This window comes from Cupressus sempervirens, chromosome 9, assembly GCF_028749045.1.
Source record: "Cupressus sempervirens isolate cs-2001-9-10 chromosome 9, ASM2874904v1, whole genome shotgun sequence".
NCBI lineage: Eukaryota > Viridiplantae > Streptophyta > Pinopsida > Cupressales > Cupressaceae > Cupressus > Cupressus sempervirens.
The window spans coordinates 417,992,284-418,010,570 of record NC_143126.1 but is presented as its reverse complement, the minus strand read 5'-3'; the positions used below and the strand labels follow the sequence as shown (position 1 = coordinate 418,010,570).

Below are 18,287 nucleotides of genomic sequence, written 5' to 3'. Positions count from 1 at the left end.
CCAAGTCTGCCCCCTAGGTCAACTCTCCAGGTCATTTGTATCCCCTGTTGTAGGTGGACTTGATCTCTGGCAAGCTTATTTTGACTATATCTTTTATTTTCAACAATACCAATATTTTTAACTTGGCCTAGCCCCATCCTATTAGATGCTTGATCCATGTCACTCTGCCAGTAATGAATAAGAATAACATGTGTAGGGTGAATGCACAAAGTTGGTTCACAAATCCGCAAAATGAAACTTCTTAGAAATGGGTACCCGATTTTAAAAAATAGGCACCCATTTTTGGTTCGGGTGCCTGACCCTAAATTTTAAAAATGGGCACCCGTTATTTTTAAAAATTGAGTACCCATTTTTTATTTCCAAAAAAGAGGTACCCGTTTCTCAAAAAAAGAAAAATTAAAATTTTTAAGAAACGGGCTCCCATTTTTTAAAAATAAAAAATGGGTACCCATTTTTTAAAAGTAAAAAATGGGTACCCATTTTTTAAAAGTAAAAAACGGGTACCCGTTTCTTAAAAATTCAATTTTTAAGTTTTCGGCGGATTTTACATGTCGCTTTTAGCTTTTCAAAACGGGTACCCATTTTTTGAAATTCAAATAACAGGTGCCCGTTTCTTACAACATGAGGCAGGATTTTTTTTTTCTGCCTCGGATTTTGGTTTGGGACAGGCTTGGTGAGACCAAGCCTATGCCTTGGCCTCTTAAGATTTGGCTAAGGCATTGAACTGACAAATTCATGCCTTGCCATAATTTTTAGAGGGTCTTCCCGATCAAATTTTTTTACGAAACAAAAACCCACTAGAGCTCTCACTGTCCTAATTTTAGAAATATAAATTTTATAGAGTTATGTTTTTATTTACTTTTTTTCTATTATTTTCTAATCAAAGGTGGTACCTAAATGTTAAATAGCAATGTTCACTAAAACTTTAATAACTTTTTTATTTTATATTTTTTAAAAAATTAATTTATATGTCATCAATCTACATTCAATTCTTTTGAAGTTTTAAAAAAAAAATTTGAAAAAAGTGAAATTTTGATCAAATTATGGTGTCCGTACACGAGAGGTTTAAAAATTTTCTTTTATAGCCAATTAAAAATTAATTAAAAAAAAATTCATTAAAAAATTCAAGAAAAATATTCTCATCAATATTTGTGTCAAGTAACTCCATTTAAAAGGATTCACAAAAATTCATTCATTTGTGTCAAATTATGGTGTCCGTACACGAGCGTGGTATGGTCCTGAAACAAGCATTTTGAAAAAGTGGTTTTTAAAGATCCATACCAAAAAAATAATCTATCATATGGGTATACAAATAAATTACATATTCAAAAAGAAGATTCTAGGCACTACAATTTTTATTTCTGAAGTTATTTTATATTTAATCTCTAAATGGCTCAAATTTTGGCATCAATTGACAAAATATTTCAAAAATAGGAAAAACACTTCCACTTTTTGGCCAAAAGTGAGACCCAACTTCTTGCACTGACCCTATATTAAAGATAAATCACTTGAGCTAGAGACGGTATCCATCTTTATGAATCTAAAATATGACATAGCAAAAAGTGGAATAGTCCTAATGGAGAAATATTATGGATGAGCCAACTTTAGCATCAAATGCCTAAATAACAATCAAAGTATACCTCAAATTCATAATATTTGCAACAATATAGAGACCTTCCTCTTCGTTCACTATCTACATTAGCCATTTGATTATATGTATTTTGAGAATTAATGGAATGGTTCCGAGACAACAATGACCAAAAACCAACAAAGAAAAATCTAGCTAGGAAACAAACGAATGATAAAGATAATTTTGAAACTTGAAATAAAAAAAAATCATTTTATCTTTGCCCCTAGATAAAGAAATAACTCTAATAGTAACAAAGATCAACATGCACTTTAGCTTAGAAAATTAAAATCCACAGAAATCAAATATTTAACAAGTTATAAAACCATAATAAGTTCAAGGCCATTCATCCACTAAATGATTATTTGACTGCACAATACATTGAATTAATAAGCCTAATTAGTCATCAGAAAACACACCAAATGTTGAGTGTGAATGTACTTGGCTGTGCTTCCATTATCATTGACCAAAAGGAGACCAAGTATCTGCATTACAACTGAAATGGCAATTAAAATCTTATAATTAAGAGAGCTCAAAATTTCAAAGGAAACCCTCATATTATTCCTAGAATTGGCATAAATTATGGCTAAATCTAACTTGCACAACATTTCAGTGAAGTTGAACTATGTGCAAAGGAATTGTACCAATATTTTCCCCTTTTGCAACCATTTGAAATAAAAGTTGAAGTGAATCATCTTCAATCAGATTTTGTGCTGCTCCGGGGCGACTAGCAAATGCCTTCATTATATGCACTATATTTCCTTCTAACTAAAAATGTTTAACCAATAACCACTATCATGCAGATCCACTTACAATTTTACATTAAAAAAGCATCTACATATAGTGGATGCATGCATTTTCATAAGCAAAGGACCTCCCATATACATTGTGGTATCTATACATTTGTCCAAAAATAAATATAAATCTATTAAAAGATAATATAAAATTGTCCAAAAGTGCAAATTATTACCCAAAGAAGATCAAAACATGATAAAATAAATGGGTTGATGCGGCCCTGTCATAAGAAATAAATGGGTTTAATTTGGATTATGTACAACACAAAGAAAACCAAAATGTAATAGCAATTTTTAATAGAGAAATGAACTATATAAACTTATAAAGCTCATAATAATAATATGCCATAAACAAGAGCTAAATTCTAAGTAGACAAAGTCTGGACACATGAAGCATACCTGATTGATCAAAACCAAATCAATGCCAAGCCTTTTAACCACTCCTTAATAGCACTTTCTCTATCACCAAGTTTGCAATAGGGTTTCTATTTATTTTTGGATCCAATGTTAATATGGAATCTCCATCCAAAAATTTCTTTAGAGCCTGAAAGATTTATAAATGAAGTGATTAAAAACTCAAAATCTATCATGAGAAATAGAGCTCCAACACTGATAGTTTATCCATCTATATTTAGAGGCAAGATAAATTCAACTGAATATTATAGATCAAACAAGTTCTTCAAAATATGAAATTTAAAATAAAACTATAATTCAAAAAATCTTCGTTAATAAATTTAATGCAACAAATATCTTCATTTCATGGTTGATATCTATGCAAGTTGAAGATTGTGCATTTAAGATCTCTATTTCATAGTTTATAACCTTAATGCAAGTTGAATTTTGTTCATTAATTTCTTTCTAGGTAATAATTTGCATGTTCGATCTTTGTGAGCTCCCAAATCTGCATTTGAATGCATAAGATTTTTTTGCAAAATTTAGCTACTCTAGTTTTTAACAAAAGGCTAGAACCACCAAAGATGTAAATCATAACTGATTGACAATTCTCACCAATACCTACCATATTACACATTGAAATCCTAATTATTATGTTACCACATTACAAATCTCTCTTAATTCCTTCACTAAAAATTTGTACTAGAAAGTTAACAATGTATAAAATGATTAGAGCATATAACAAATTGTGCTTGATGCAATGGAAAATAAAGATCATGGTAACTTACCCTTCTTCGCTCTCCATATCTTTTCTATGCTCACTCATCCCCACTTCCCTACTCTTCCTCTCCCCCTCTCATCTCTCACCCTACCCACTTCTTTCCTTCCCCTCTCACACCCTCCCTCCCTCTCTCATAGTCCCTCCCTTCTCCCCTGCTCCATGTCTTGTCTTCACTCTCTCTCCTCATCTCCCTCATCCCCAGTTTCCCTCGCTCCCCTCTCCCTCTCTCCTACTTCCCAAATATAAACAACAATAATAGATCAACAATAAAATCAAACATTGCTCCAGAAGTCTTAATATGGACTCTATGGTAGGGCATCTGTCCCTCAACCCTATCCTGCATCATTAACCCCCCTCGCACAGAACCACTAGGGCACTACCCCTCAACCCCATTAAGGTCTCCAGTACTAGACCCCCATTACTTTTAGGATCTTTTGTCATGTATGAAACTGGATTATAATGAAGAGGTGACAAGGAATTGGGATCTGACCTTTGAGTGTATTGACATAGATGTTATTGTTGCACAATTTGCTAGAAATCTCTTTACATGAGATAGTTGTACAATACATGGCTAGTGGAAGTGGAATTGTCACTCATTGTGGTTCAAGTGAAGTTCTAGGTGTTCTTTCATTGGTAAACCCAACTTGCTGTCCTACTAGGCCTAATTTGCAATTAAGTCTCCAGTGAGCATTCTTTTTTCATCCCAGATTTCCCAAAAGACTCTCATAATCACATATTCTGATACCCAGTCGGCTATATTCCAACATATCTAAAAATTAGATATTGATATTTTGGATCAACTGTCCCCAATAGATGAATGTCACTAGTTTTTGGCCTATTTGACCCCACTTTTATAGAACAAGTGTGTGACATATGTGGCTTTCTGCCCTCAAGCTTTCAATAGTGTTGTTTTTTAACCCCAATCAAAAGAAATTACAATCAATTCGGTCTCATATACCTTGTAACTATGAAAGCCCCAAATTGCTCTTACAAACCCTCATCTAACTAGGGCTTGCTCATTATATGACTCTCCAACGAAGTTTCAACTAAATGAAAGATGTTTCAACATTAGATTAATATAATAAACTCATCCCAATCATAAAAACATAATGTTGTTCAGGTAGATTGCTCACTGTTGTAACCAAACCTCATAATTAGTGTTCCTTCAATCATAACAAGTACGGTGATCACCTTGCATAGTTTGTCAAACATAATTAGTGTTCCTTCAATCAAAACCAATAGTTCTCAACAAAAGATGAATGGACAGTTGTTAATTATTTTCAAATTCCAACAATTAGCAGTTGAAGAGTCTCATGGTCATGTAAGGTTTCAACAGAAGATCTATTATTTTTTATTGATAGAAGTTGAATGGATATTTGTTCATTCTTTTCAGATTCCAATGGTCAATTATTGTTAGAAGAATTTGAAAACTCAGTTGTTGGTTAAATTTATTGCTATAACAGTTTATTCCTACTATTTTTTGAAATGCATGGAAAATGATGAAGGTCTTAGTGTGTCTGTGAGAGAGAATGCATCAAATAAAATAATAATAATTTATGGATAGAATAAAAAGGTATATGCAGTTGTTAAATTTTTTTATCTCTACAGATATGATACAATGAGTTTGATGTTAGAGGAAAAATAAGTTTGTGAAGGTTACAATAAATTTTGCATCGAGAGAATTTGTTAGCTTTTGTGTAAGATTGGTGAATTACAGAGTTTCATTCTTTGCAATCTTTAAATACATATAAGAAGATTATGTAGACTGTTACAAATATGAGATAGTAAATTTATTGTTTTGAAATGAAATAGAGTATCCTTCTATGTTTTAGTCACTCTTCTTTGAGTAGTGGGTAGGGGTTGGTGTCCTGATTGTAGTTAGTAAGACTCTTGTATTGCCAGTGAGGCTTGTTGTCAGTGAGACTTATATTATATAACAATTTATTGTTTATTTGTTTGGTTTTTTTAGCTTTATATGTATTTTTTTTGCAACAAAGTTGCTTTCTTTTAATGTCTTATTTGTTTGACACATGGATAGCTTGTTCCTGTATCAGGATATTGTGATATGGCCCAGATGAGAGCTCATTGTCAGAAAAGTAGATAGTTGTGCTAATTCATATACGAATCCATATCTGATATGCTTGTTTGTGTATTTGGTGTGTTGGGGGGTGGGGAGGAAGTGGTTATATTTGAATTAATCAAATGGTCTACACTCATCTATTTTTTTGGCATATGTTGTATGTCAGTTGTATTGTATCTAGGGTTTTATAAAAGATTTTTCTATCTATGTTCAATACCCTTCTTATATCTATGCCCATGTGACATAGATAGGAGGCCATTGAATAAAATGGCCATATAGTATAAATATTCCTTTTTAGCCTGGTGCTCAACAATTGCAAAATTAAGAGTGCAATAAAGGAATATATATATATATATATATAATCAAATTTTCAATCTAATATATATATTTTTAGCAGAATATAAAGGTAAGTGGGTATAAACTAGTAAGGGTAGAGAATTCGTATTTATTGACTCAAATTTCTAAGACACCTTACAAGGGGATATTACAATTACAATATTCCTCTAGTTTGATTCTTCTTCCTTTCAAATGCATTGCATGGGATGAATTTCAGAGACTTGCATTTATATGTTTTAGTTGCTTTGTATCTGATAGCATACATATGTAGATGACTAGTATCAACAGGTTAGGAAATTTGGCAGGCTGTAATGATTAAATATAGAACATATGGTAGGCTATAACAATAAAATTTATCCTTCCCATGAAAATTCATGTCAAATGGGATCAATTAAATTGCATGTTAAGCTTTGAGTTGACTATAAAATAATGGAGCACTCAAATCTGAAAGAAGAATCTTAGTATTGGACCAACCTACATCACAACCCCACAAATCCACCACCACTATTCCTTGAACAATATAATTATATAGACATGATTCCATGAAAGTTGTGAAACTTAATTGAATAGTATCATAAGTGTACAACCACAAGCCACAACTAAGCCAAGTAGGCAAATATTTTTTTCTAAGGCCTTATTTTTTTTTTTATACTAATCATATCAACATATAACGTATAGGCTACTGAAAGTAGGAATCAATTATGATTGTAAGAAGACTAAATGATAATTATATCCCAGGGTATTTTAGAAGCAAGCTAGATCATGGTAATAGAAAATATTTTCTCAAACAAAGATCCAGTTATAGGTTTGTCCAGTCCAAGACAAACATCTATGAATTAACTAGAGGCATAGTAGAAATGTAGTTATATATGGTTGTTAAATAATTAAGACTATTAAAATATATGTTATTTTCAAAGTCCTATGGTAGCTGATAGCTCTTTATAGCACTACTTGAATTAGACTAAGCTAAAAAAATGTTACTTTACCTTGAGATAGTTATATCAATATTTTGGCGTGTGATATCAATAAGTCCATCATCATAATCACTAAGGCTACATCGATCTATCCATATATGCCATGAATTTGGCTTTATTTGAATTCCATCAACATCAAGCCCTCGGCCACCTTCAAATTCTAAATTGTTTATAATTATATGTTCACACTCTTTTAACTGTAAGCCCTTTCCCACTAGCTTTATTCGATGCCCACATCCATCAATTGTCTTCTATGAGGAAACTCTCAAATAAGACAAAAGATTAATCATTCCTGACACTTCAAAAATAATCCACAGAGGTTCCTTCTATTTATAGCCTTCATGAAGGGTTCCAGGGCCACTATCTATCTAGCTAACAAGCATTTTGTCAAACATATATTATAGCCTCAATATTTTATTTCTATATGCAATAAAATTTTGATATTGTAATGTTTAAAAGACTTCACTTACAATCACTGGGCACATGTAAAATCATGCTGGTTGACTAAAATTGGTGAAAACATTTTGAGGCTATATTTACACTTGCCCCAAAGCAATCTTTGCTAATCTATGAATTTATCATTTACAAACCAATGAATCCTAAAATAGAAATTCACAATATTTTGTTTTTGTAGCACATTGGACCATCAAACTATTGGACTTTCAACAAATGACAAAATCTTTCATGTACAGATGCTAAAAATTTCATGTTTTATCTATTTAATAATGAGTGAAATAAGATGAACAGAAATACGTGGAGATGTTGGAACCTACGAATTGGCAATTTAGAAAATTTAAGACATGCATTACTTATAATAGTTTACGTTGAAACATCTAAGCCTAAGAGGGTTCCCTAAATTTTGAAAACATTTTTTTGATGTTGTTGCACAAAAGCACACATAACACTAAGAAGTTCTATATGGTCAAAATTTGACTCCTAAATTGCCTTGATGTTGCACAAAACATCAAGTTTTCATGGCTTCAAAAACTTCATCAGAGGTTATACCACCATCTTCAATTGATTATGTTTGGCATTGACTTGAGCCCTTTAGCAACATAAGGATCAACAACTTGCATTGAGAGTTGTGAAACCTTGTGGAAGGAGACTACTTTAATTTGAGAAAATATACAATTAAGCTTTGAGTTCATTGCCACATAATATGGATATCCAAAGCCCTCTAATATGGTATCTACCATCAATTTACATATTACCAAAGTCTTTGAGATCCTATGAAATATAAAGCTCCGTGCAAACTTGGCAATAAGAACAAGTTAATTAAAATTTATCCACTTTGACCTGCACCACATAACCAAAAGAGGTGGCATTGTAGATAGGAATGGCCTATATGCTAGTGGTTGGTATAAAAATTCAAGTCAAAATTGGCATTTCATGCTTACAGATCAGAGACCAGAAAATCCTTTGTCCAAGCAATAAAAAATTTGTGGACATAATAAGGGCCATAACTAAGAACATCTATGATTGACTATTATAAAGTGATTAAGCTAAAGCTTTTGTTAAGTTCTAGAAAACACATTTCAACTTAAATCCCATGAGAGGACCACACAATATAGATCCAAATATTGAACATTTCCAAGTGATGTCCTCCTAACAAAGAACCCAATGAACATAAGCTATATCAATCATTTGCAGGCAAGGCCAACAAATCCAGCTTTCAGGAATCAATATACATTTATATTGACATTAAATATGGATGATCAAGCTTTACAATGCTTGCAAACTCAAGAACAACTACATGCTCCCCATATTAAATGGTCTAGTTATTTGTGGACTTTCACATTTATAATCAAGTACAAGGTAGGGAAGATAAATGTGGTTACCAGTGCTTTGGTTCTCAAAGGATTTCATGTACAGCTATGACTAATGAGGTGGCAGGTTTGAAGCATCTCAAGGATGTATTACACTAAAATCTAGCCCTTCAAGCCACTAATAATCCTTGTAAAGAATCAAATATAGGCATTATGAGTTCCCATTTGGACTTCATGATGCATGATCAATTTTATTCCAGAGAAAAGAAATTGTGTTGTCCTCAAGCTACCACGAGGAAGACCATATTATGTGAAGCACATGCTAGTTAGCTATCAAAATAATATGGGAGGAATAAAATCCTACAACAACTAGAAGAGTGTAAATATTTTTCTTCTAAGACTTGAGATATTGCGATCTAAGTGAACAGATGTTACATTTGAAAACTTGCCAAGCTTAGGCAACTAAAACTAGGCAAAACATTGATACTTAGTATCTTGGAAAATTTAAAAACATAAGCAATGTATTATCATGGATTTTATATTGAGTCATACATAGAGGTTTTGATGGTATATTTTGGTCATTGTCATGGATCAATTTTCCAAGATTGTTCACATTGTAGCTTGTGAATACCACAAAGATGCTTCTTATAAGGAGAAATGAAATTCTAATTCATGCTTGGTATAATTTATGGAAGAAGCCATGAGCATGACCATAGTGTAGTTGTGGATGTTATTCTAAAGCTTAAGAGCAACGAAAATTGATTCATTGAATGCAAGGAAAGTTGTTGCAATGTTTCCTCAGATACAAATGAAGACTATGGCAATGGTTGTATGCATAATTTTCTTTAACAATTCAATTAATTGCTTCACAAAGTATGTCTCTTTGAAAATGGTGTATACCCACTCTTGTAAAGAGTTCACACAACATAAGTATTTTTTAAGGGATGAAGAATTTCTTTGAAACGATGAAAAAGGATATTTAGAAGTGACCAAATACTGAAACCTGTGAAGAGAAGGCTCATAGGAGGATGCTTAAAAAGGAAAAACATAGTTGGTGATCTACTATAGTGTATGTGCAAAAGGATTGATTCAAAAAATGTCAATGTAACAAATTACAATGAAATCGATCAGTGATACTTATTTCCTCTAGATTTTCCAAAAGATCTTCTACATCTTAAAATTGTTGATATGTATGAATAGAAAGAGGACAAAAGCATGATACAATCATGCCGCAAGGCAGCTAATCCACCTTCGAGTTGGACCACCCAAATGTCCAAAAATTTTCAAAATAAAGAAAGTGAAAAAATAATAGAATATAAAAGAGTCTAAGTTTGGCTATCTTGGCATGGATTCAAGAAACAATAAGCAGTCAAGTTGGAACATCTTAAACAAAAATAATTTTATCTTAAACCAAGCAGTTCAATACTTCAAGATTTTGAGGATTCAATATAGAAGCATCGATCTCCTTTCGGTCAAAATTAAGGTTGGCGGCAGTTATCCAATGCAGAGTTTTGAAGATCATAATATGGTGTTTCTAAAGATGGATTTAGTTAGAAATTGGGTTCAAGTTGTAAAAACTACTTCTAGATAATTGAGATTGGAATAACATTTTTATTTTGATAAGATTGCAATACAGTTTTTATCTCATGGAGATTGTATAGCTGCTATCATAAAGAAGGTTCCACTTGTCTTGTATGCAAAAAATATGCAACCACACAAAGGATGCCTTTTTGGATCTTATAATAAGGGAAGAAAGTGGCGAATGTTAAGGTAGAATATTGAATTTAACTATATCAGAGTTTGATCTAGATCTACTTAGATTCTTGGGTGCTATTGTAACTATTTTTTATTGTTTGTGAGGAATTTCATGCATCAGTTCAATTCGATGAAAGTTTAGACAGGATTTCCTTGATAATTGGGATTTACATTTTATAAATTCATCTAAATATGAAGGATGATCCTAATCATCTTCTACCCAAGATGATGGGTTGGAAAGTTACAACTCCAAATTGTCAAAAATAATGACCACAGATGAGAGGATTGTGATACTGAAACCAAATTGACTCTTAATTTTCTTTACCTAGAAACTTCAGCAGATCATATCACCCATCAAAAAAAAGCACTCATGGAAAGTGAGAAATAATTGAATCTTGAATTTCCTTACCTATAGACTTCAGCACATCATAAGCCTCTGCAATAAGCTGTATGTCAGCATACTCAACCCCATTGTGCACCATCTTGACAAAATTGCCAGATGCAGCCTTTCCAATATAGGTAACAAAAGGGCCACTATCCACCTGCGTAGCGATCTTAACAATTTTATCCTCAATATACTTGTAAGCCTCATATGACCCTCCAAGCATAAGAGAAGGACCATTCCTAGCACCCTCTTCACCCCTTGAAACCCCCATGCCCAAATATAGAAGCCCCCTCTTCTTTGCCTCCTCCTACCTTCTCTCCGTATTTTCATACCATTCATTCCCACCATCCACAATACAGTCTCCTTCCATGTGGGCAACCAAAATCTCAATTGATTTGTCCACAGGGGGCATTTCTTTGATTAGAAGGATTATGACTCTGGGCTTCTGGATTGAGAGCACAAATTCCTTGGCATCACAAAAGCCTTTTACTGGTAGATTGCCTTTCAACTTGGCTCTATCTACCGCCTCATCTAATTTTTTTGGGCTTCAATTGTAGACTGACATGGAGAATCCTTTTTCTGCAATGTTGAGAGATAGATTCTACCCCATCACAGCCAATCCAACCAATCCTATTCTCGACAATTCAGCCATCTCTTTTTCTTGTATTCACATAATCAAAATCAAGAGTAAGGTTAACATCCAAGGGAGGCTTAGAACTTTTAGCTTACAAAGGACATTTCAAAAAAACTTCCTTGGATTTTTATGGCAATGTCATTGTATAGAGCTCTAAGTTTAACTGTTTCAGGATCAACTATTGAACCAAACTATTTTGGTGTCATCTTCAAAAAGGCTAAACCATCCAAGAGCAAGGTTTTCACAATAAAGGAAACATATGAAAATCTCATAGTAATCTAGATTGCAATTTAAACTAGGAAACTAGGCAAGGGATACAAACACTGCAATTAGATCAGCTCTCTCAAGCTCTCAGACCATAATGTAGCTTTTTTATAAGAGCTAGTGTTTTGTTTAGTTAACCCCCAAGTTTTTGCCTTGTGTTTTAATTGGATGTGAATATTTGAATTCCACTTACACTTTTCCTACATTGTTTCACTACCATGCAAATGGAATGTTACTATAGTTAGGATAAAATATTATTATGTTTAACTACAACATCCTTCAACCATGCAGAAATATAAGCTTGTGCTTCCAATCATCGATAAAAGAAACACTCAAGTACCAATGCTTACCTAAGAAACACATTCTTTCACATAAAACAATGTAGCTAAGTTGATTTTACATTCTTAGTTATTAATTATTATATGAGAAATGCATTGCATGTCTATCCACATTGGAATAACATCAAATATATAAAAATAACTTCGTAAAATTTTAGGTATAATATATGAACCGAGTTACCTCAAGTTCATATTCATCATCAATTGATTTGCCACTATTGTCAAATTTTTCCTCATCTTCACGTATTCTCTTGCTTGGCAATGCATCCAAAAGTTCTGTCCATACAAACCCAATACATTTAGTTGCCTACAACAATCATAATAACCAAAATTTAGACCAAGCTTTTGTTCCAATTTTCCATACTAAATCAATGTGAACCTAAGAAATAGTTAAAGATGGTGTAAAAATAAATTCAACCATGTAAAGAACAGAAAAATGATTATGCAGCTGGTCTATCAAACCAATGTAAGACATAAGAGTACAATGCACTTTGAAATCTTCAACAATAAGGATCTGAGATATGCCAGCCCATATGAATTTTATATAGGAGAAATTTGTAAAGGCCACAATCACTACAATGTAAACAAGCCCGAAATAATCTTTCAAACTTTTCAGCACCAAGCAAGCACAAAAATATAAGAATGTATCTATTAAGTAACAAGAATGAACCTAGTTTTTAGGATTCCGGTTAAGTTTGCGAAAAGAATGGAGAGGATTCAGAGGGATTTTCTCTAGATAAGGACTAATGACCACAAGAGATACCACCTGGTTGCATGGGACCTAGTCTGCCAGCCCAAAAGCCAGGATGGTCTTGGTATTAGAAAAATTTCTCACCTTAATCAATCCCTTTTAGCTAAACATCCTTGGCGCATCTTCCAAAGCATAGGTGTTTGGAGAGATATTCTAGCTGAGAAATATCTGGGTAGACTATCTCTTAACTCCATATTTCAAGGGGCTGAGTTGCCGACGAGATCCCATATTTGGAATGGGATCTTGAAGGCCCTCCCCCTTGCTAAATCCAGAGCTAAATGGAAAGTTGGAATGGGAGACAAAATCCTTTTTTGGTAGGATAGCTAGCTGTGTCAGGAACCCCTCATTAATCACCCCATATTTGGTAGGTGGGTTGATCAGTGTATTGGTAGATACGATTTGATGGTAAGGAACTATAGAAATGGTAATCAATGGCACAATCTGGCTGAACTCTTGCAGGACCTCAAGCCTTTAATGTCCTCTCTGAATGCCATCTTCATCAACCAGAATGGAAACTATTTAGTTTGGGGAGATTCTTCAGGGGGCCTTTACTTTGTGGCCACCAGCTATCTATCCCTTGTGAGTAAAGAGGAGAAACCTATTTGGGCCAAAGCCTAGATCCCTGGGCTTACGCCTAAGATAAACATTTTCTTCTGGCTCCTCCTTCAAGATAAAATCCTCACCCAGGATAATTTAGCCAAGAGAGGCAAAATCTTACCTAATAGATGTTGCCTCTGTAAGGAAGATCTGGAAACAGTTAATCATTTGTTCATCCACTGCCCCTTCTCCTCCAGGGTGCGGACCCATCTGACTACTAACCTGGACTTCAACTGGTGCCCTCCAGCTTGCATCCAGGATTTCTTTAGTCAGTAGAGAAGCCACCACCAAGGTTTGAATTATTAGTTATTGAGCTCCTAGATCCTCCCACACTTCTATTGGGGAATCTGGAAGGAGCGCAACAACAAGATATTTAGAGAGAGAGAAGCCCCTGAGGTTATAATAGCTGAGAAAATCGAAAACCTTATGACAAAGAACTATGCCATAACCAGAGAAGGAGACATAAAGGTTCAAGGGAATAGTAAAGCCAGGAAAGAAGATAGGATCAAAAGAGGACAGGAGGCTATTTGGTCTTTTCCCCTTGAGAACTGGCATAAAGCCAACTTCGATGGGGCAGCCAAGGGGAATCCATGTCCATCTGGATGCGGAGGTATCATAAGAAATAGTTCAGGAGGTGGCATTGCTGCTATCTCTTCCCCTATTGGCCACCAAACCAATCATCTAGCTGAAGCTAGTGTTGCTAGGTTCACTATTAACTTGGCCTTGGCCTCAAGGATTGAGCAGTTGTGGCTTGAAGGTAACTCCTTAAATATAATAAATTGCATTTTAGGAGTCACAAAACCCTCTTGGACCATTGAAAGCATTATTGAGGACCTAAAATCGGACTTAAGGAAATTTAAAAACTACCATGTTGGCCATGTTTATCGTGAAGCAAACACGGTCGTTGATTGGTCCACCAACAAAGCAGTTGTTAGCAACTCAGTGATGATGTGGGGAAGAAACAATGACTTTTCAATAGCGATGATTGAGCTAATTCGAAAGGAGAAAATCCATGGCACCAACATAATGTCCTTTTAATAATGATAGGAATTGCAAAATTGTACTTCAAAAAGGAAATTATTGGGAGTTATGCAGAAAACTCTCCGCTCCATAATCACATGTACTGAAGACACGAGCTGAAGGAAGCTAGAAATAAACCCATAAACACGCGCAAAATTATTTTTTCCCTCGGTGCCTTTTGCTACTCTGAACTCGACAATACTACTAGTGCTTTAGGGTTAGTTGAGCCAAAAACTACAATGGTGGGTGAAAGGATCAAAAGAGAGCCATGGGGCGAAGCGGAGAGATGGAAAGAGAAGAGGAAGGTCTGGAGAAAGCTTCAAAAGGGAGGTAGAACCAAATTTATAGAGAAGCTTCATGGATTTGATGCGGAGGTTACTAAAGCTATGGTTGATTTCTGGCAAAATGGCAGGGTCAAAATTGATGGTGTTTCCCACCAAATCACTAAGGGTCTTATTGCAGAGGTGACTAGCTTTTCTCAGGATAGCTTGAACTTCTACAGGGACAAGAAGATTTCTACCAACACTGTCAACAACTTTGTCAAGGATGATAAGGAGAAAAGCAAATTGGTCAAGATTGACACCTACTACAACATTGATTTCATCAAAAATTTCTGGAGGTATGTTCTCAGGATTATCATTGAATATGTTACTCTTGACCCCAGGTTTGATAGAATCAGGACTCATCATTTTGTTCTGTTAAATCATTTTAGACACAAAGTGAAAATTTCTTTTCCTTTTTACATTTTCACCTCCATGGCCAAGAATATAGAGGGGTTCAACAAATTCCATATCAAAAATCTTTCCCTCCATGAGGGTCTCCTGCTTCTAATTTACGAGTTCTTGAAAACCCAAACTAGAGGTAAAACCATTGGGGATTTGGGTAGTGCCTCAAAGGACACGACTAGTTCTGATTCTGGGGATGACCTTGTAGTGAAATCAGAGAAAATTGACACCCCGAGCAGGAAGAGCCCCAAATGTCTTCCCCCTATCCCCCCCTCTCCTCATCTTAAGGAGGTAAAAGAGGCCAGTGATGATGATGTGGAGTCTGATACAGAGTCTGAGGAGGAGGACTCAGAGATGGGGAAGGAAAGTGAGATGGAAGAAGATAAGGGGAGAGAAAATGACAAGGAGGTGGTGACCCCTATGTACCCCAAGGTTAACCCCAAGAAAAGAAAAGTGAACCAGGCCCTGTCCCAAGATCATCCCAACAACCCTGTTGATGTGCCCCCCAGCCCCACCCTGCCCAATTCACCTCAAGATGTTCTCATTTTGCCCCCAAAGGAGATGATTGAAATCATGGTTGAAAAAGGGGGGGAGGTAATCAGAAAGAACAAGAGGAGGGCATGGAGGAACTTCTATGGGGACAAGGTCAATTTGGGTGTTGTTAAAGAACCTGCTAAAATCCACGTGCTGGAGGACCTTGACAAAAGTACCCACTACGACGAGCTCATTGACCTGGCTCTTTTGGTTATCTCTGACAATATGAATAATATTACAAAACCTTCAAGATTTCTATGCACCCAAAAAGAACACTCACATTTGAAAACTCAAAGTTCAATGTACCACATATCTCGATCAGTTTCATCCTATCAACTTTTAACTACATCTAGATAAATAAGTTAGGTTTTTGCACAGCAAGTTCCAGAACTTAGGGTGGGTACATGGATAAACAAGCAACCAAATTTTAAAGAAGAATAACTTAAGGCCATTACTATAGCATTTTCATATGTGTGATGATAAAAAGCAACACAAGAGTAAGGGTTTGAATTTTGTTTAAGTTGTTCACCCAAAAGAAAAAGAAAAAAGAGAAAAAAATTGCTCCTAGGTTATATCCTTCATTCATATTGATTAAAGAATCAAAGGATTATTATTGGCCTAATAACAAGCTTAAAATATGCAAGTACAAAAAAAACTTATTTCTTCTTGCACATAGGTAAAAAGCTACTGCAGTGAACATTGGATGACCAAAACCAGCACTTGATCTATGGGACTCTAGTAGAGCAGCTATAAATCTTTCTTTGTATCTGTATAAGGTTAATATTAGAATTGCATATTCGATCATAATTTTGGGCTGACAAGACTCGAGGATCATATGCTAACCCCACACTTATCAGAGAGCTCAAGGTCAAAGTATAAGAGCATAGGATTTCATTTGGTATGCCCTTAGGCCTTGCTCTGATGAAATCATTATACCCACCCAAATAATTTCCCCAAGCATAGAGCATACTATAAGCCTTTGAGCCATAAATTTCAAAAGATTGGAAATCCAAGAAAACAAACCATTTGGGTTCTGAAATCTGAACTAAGGAAACTTGGTTTCTCAAGTTCCATAGAGCACTATACAAATATTTGACCAGTATGTTGCAAAAGGTCTGAAGTTTAAGTAAATAGACCATTTGAGAGCTGAAAACTGAGTCAAGGAAAATGGAACTTACAAAGACAAGACTCTTTGGGTAGACCCAATCAATCTAAGACATCCAAACTAGATTCCAAGTTCTTGGATGTCCAGCTTTGGCCTGCACGAAAAATTAAAAGTGCAGACTCATCATCATTTTTGAATATAATCCATTAATGTCAAAAGAGCAAATAGACAAAGAATTGCAACTGATTCGATTTAGATAATTAACCTACCTGACTCCAAGTGCATTTTGCATTGCATTCAAGGATCTAGTATATGCCTTCTCAGACATGCCACTTAGCCTAATGGCCTTCTGTCTATCAAAGGGAACTTGTAATCTGTACAAACAATGCATTCAATCATTGCAAATTAAATGTCATTGTTGCAAATTTTCTAATAAAATAATAAAGAATGAGAACTGGAAATCCATGAAGGGTAAGCAATGGGAATCATCTAATGTTCAAGGAATAATTTCTCCTCTTGTTAAATTATTTCTTCCTGGGCAACATAGATCCAGTCCTAAGGAATATAGTGTAATGGCAAGGATAGATGACATTAATAAGATTTGACCTAGTGTTATATTATCTCACTATCGGCATGTGGCATGATCTTTGTTGTAAGGATGCTATAAATTTGAGAAATGACCTGATCCTTTTCATTGTAAAATCAAATGAACCCATCTGAATAAGGTTTAAGAAAAATTACTTTGTAGCAGCAAGTTCAAAGCAGAGAACCAATTTGCAAACCTCACCCTGTGGATGAAAAGGGGTTAAAAAAGGACTCAATGATTAATATTACCAATAAATTGCATTCCAGATGATAAAAATTGCACTAAATTTGGCGCATATCTTAGATAAACATACCACACCAAAAGTGAAAGAATTAAAATGCACATTACATCTTAGCTCCTCGGCTTTCCCGATAACCTTGTTGTCTTCTGCAAGGCCCAGTTTTCTTCCTAGACCATCCATGCCCATGTTTCTCTGTAGTGTATGGTTGGGAAATGAATGTTACCCTCCTTTGGCCACTCCAACTGAAGGACTTCTCATCCTTTGCAGCCCACAAGCTCATCCTCCAAATGGACCAACTATAGTTCCACTCGCAACCCATGCAAATCAACCCATGCGAAATAAAAAAAATTTGATTTTAACATAACAAGCCCGTGTTGGTCAAAATTTTGAGCAACACAGGCATGAATTTTAAAAAAAAGACATTTTTCCTTGCCTATTCTGACCAATTTGACCCATTTTAATAGCTAGTCAAAATTTTTGGTCTAAAAATGAGGTCAAATGTACTAGTGTCGGAGGTTCTTACTCATCTTTGTATTCAAGTTGTGGCATGGGTGGTGGATACTTAGGTGGTAGTGGCTCATCCTATTATTAAACTGTAAGT

The 18,287-nt window shown here is 34.8% G+C and overlaps 1 protein-coding gene and 1 pseudogene across 1 annotated transcript; both read right to left on the bottom strand.

The window, feature by feature from the left end:
* Window positions 1-3,478: 3,478 nt before the first annotated feature.
* LOC149539076 (6-phosphogluconate dehydrogenase, decarboxylating 1-like) lies at window positions 3,479-11,543 on the bottom strand (annotated as a pseudogene).
* Window positions 11,544-16,979: 5,436 nt separating this feature from the next.
* LOC149539075 (origin of replication complex subunit 6-like) lies at window positions 16,980-17,872 on the bottom strand. Its single transcript, XM_089802516.1, has 4 exons — window positions 17,759-17,872; window positions 17,601-17,647; window positions 17,129-17,233; window positions 16,980-17,013 (listed from the first exon to the last, which is right to left on the bottom strand). Exons 1-4 carry the CDS (start codon window positions 17,870-17,872, stop codon window positions 16,980-16,982), a joined length of 300 nt encoding a protein of 99 aa, XP_089658642.1.
* Between the last annotated feature and the right edge of the window lie 415 nt (window positions 17,873-18,287).

What these genes read in the sequence shown, in the direction of transcription:
- LOC149539075 (XM_089802516.1), bottom strand. Translation starts at nt 17,872, where the DNA reads ATGGGCATGGATGGTCTAGGAAGAAAACTGGGCCTTGCAGAAGACAAC. An exon ending in ATTCTTTCACTTTTGGTGTG is followed by an intron (nt 17,648 to 17,758) that starts GTATGTTTATCT and finishes TTTCATCCACAG; the next exon opens with GGTGAGGTTTGCAAATTGGT. An exon ending in CAAAATGCACTTGGAGTCAG is followed by an intron (nt 17,014 to 17,128) that starts GTAGGTTAATTA and finishes TTTTTCGTGCAG; the next exon opens with GCCAAAGCTGGACATCCAAG.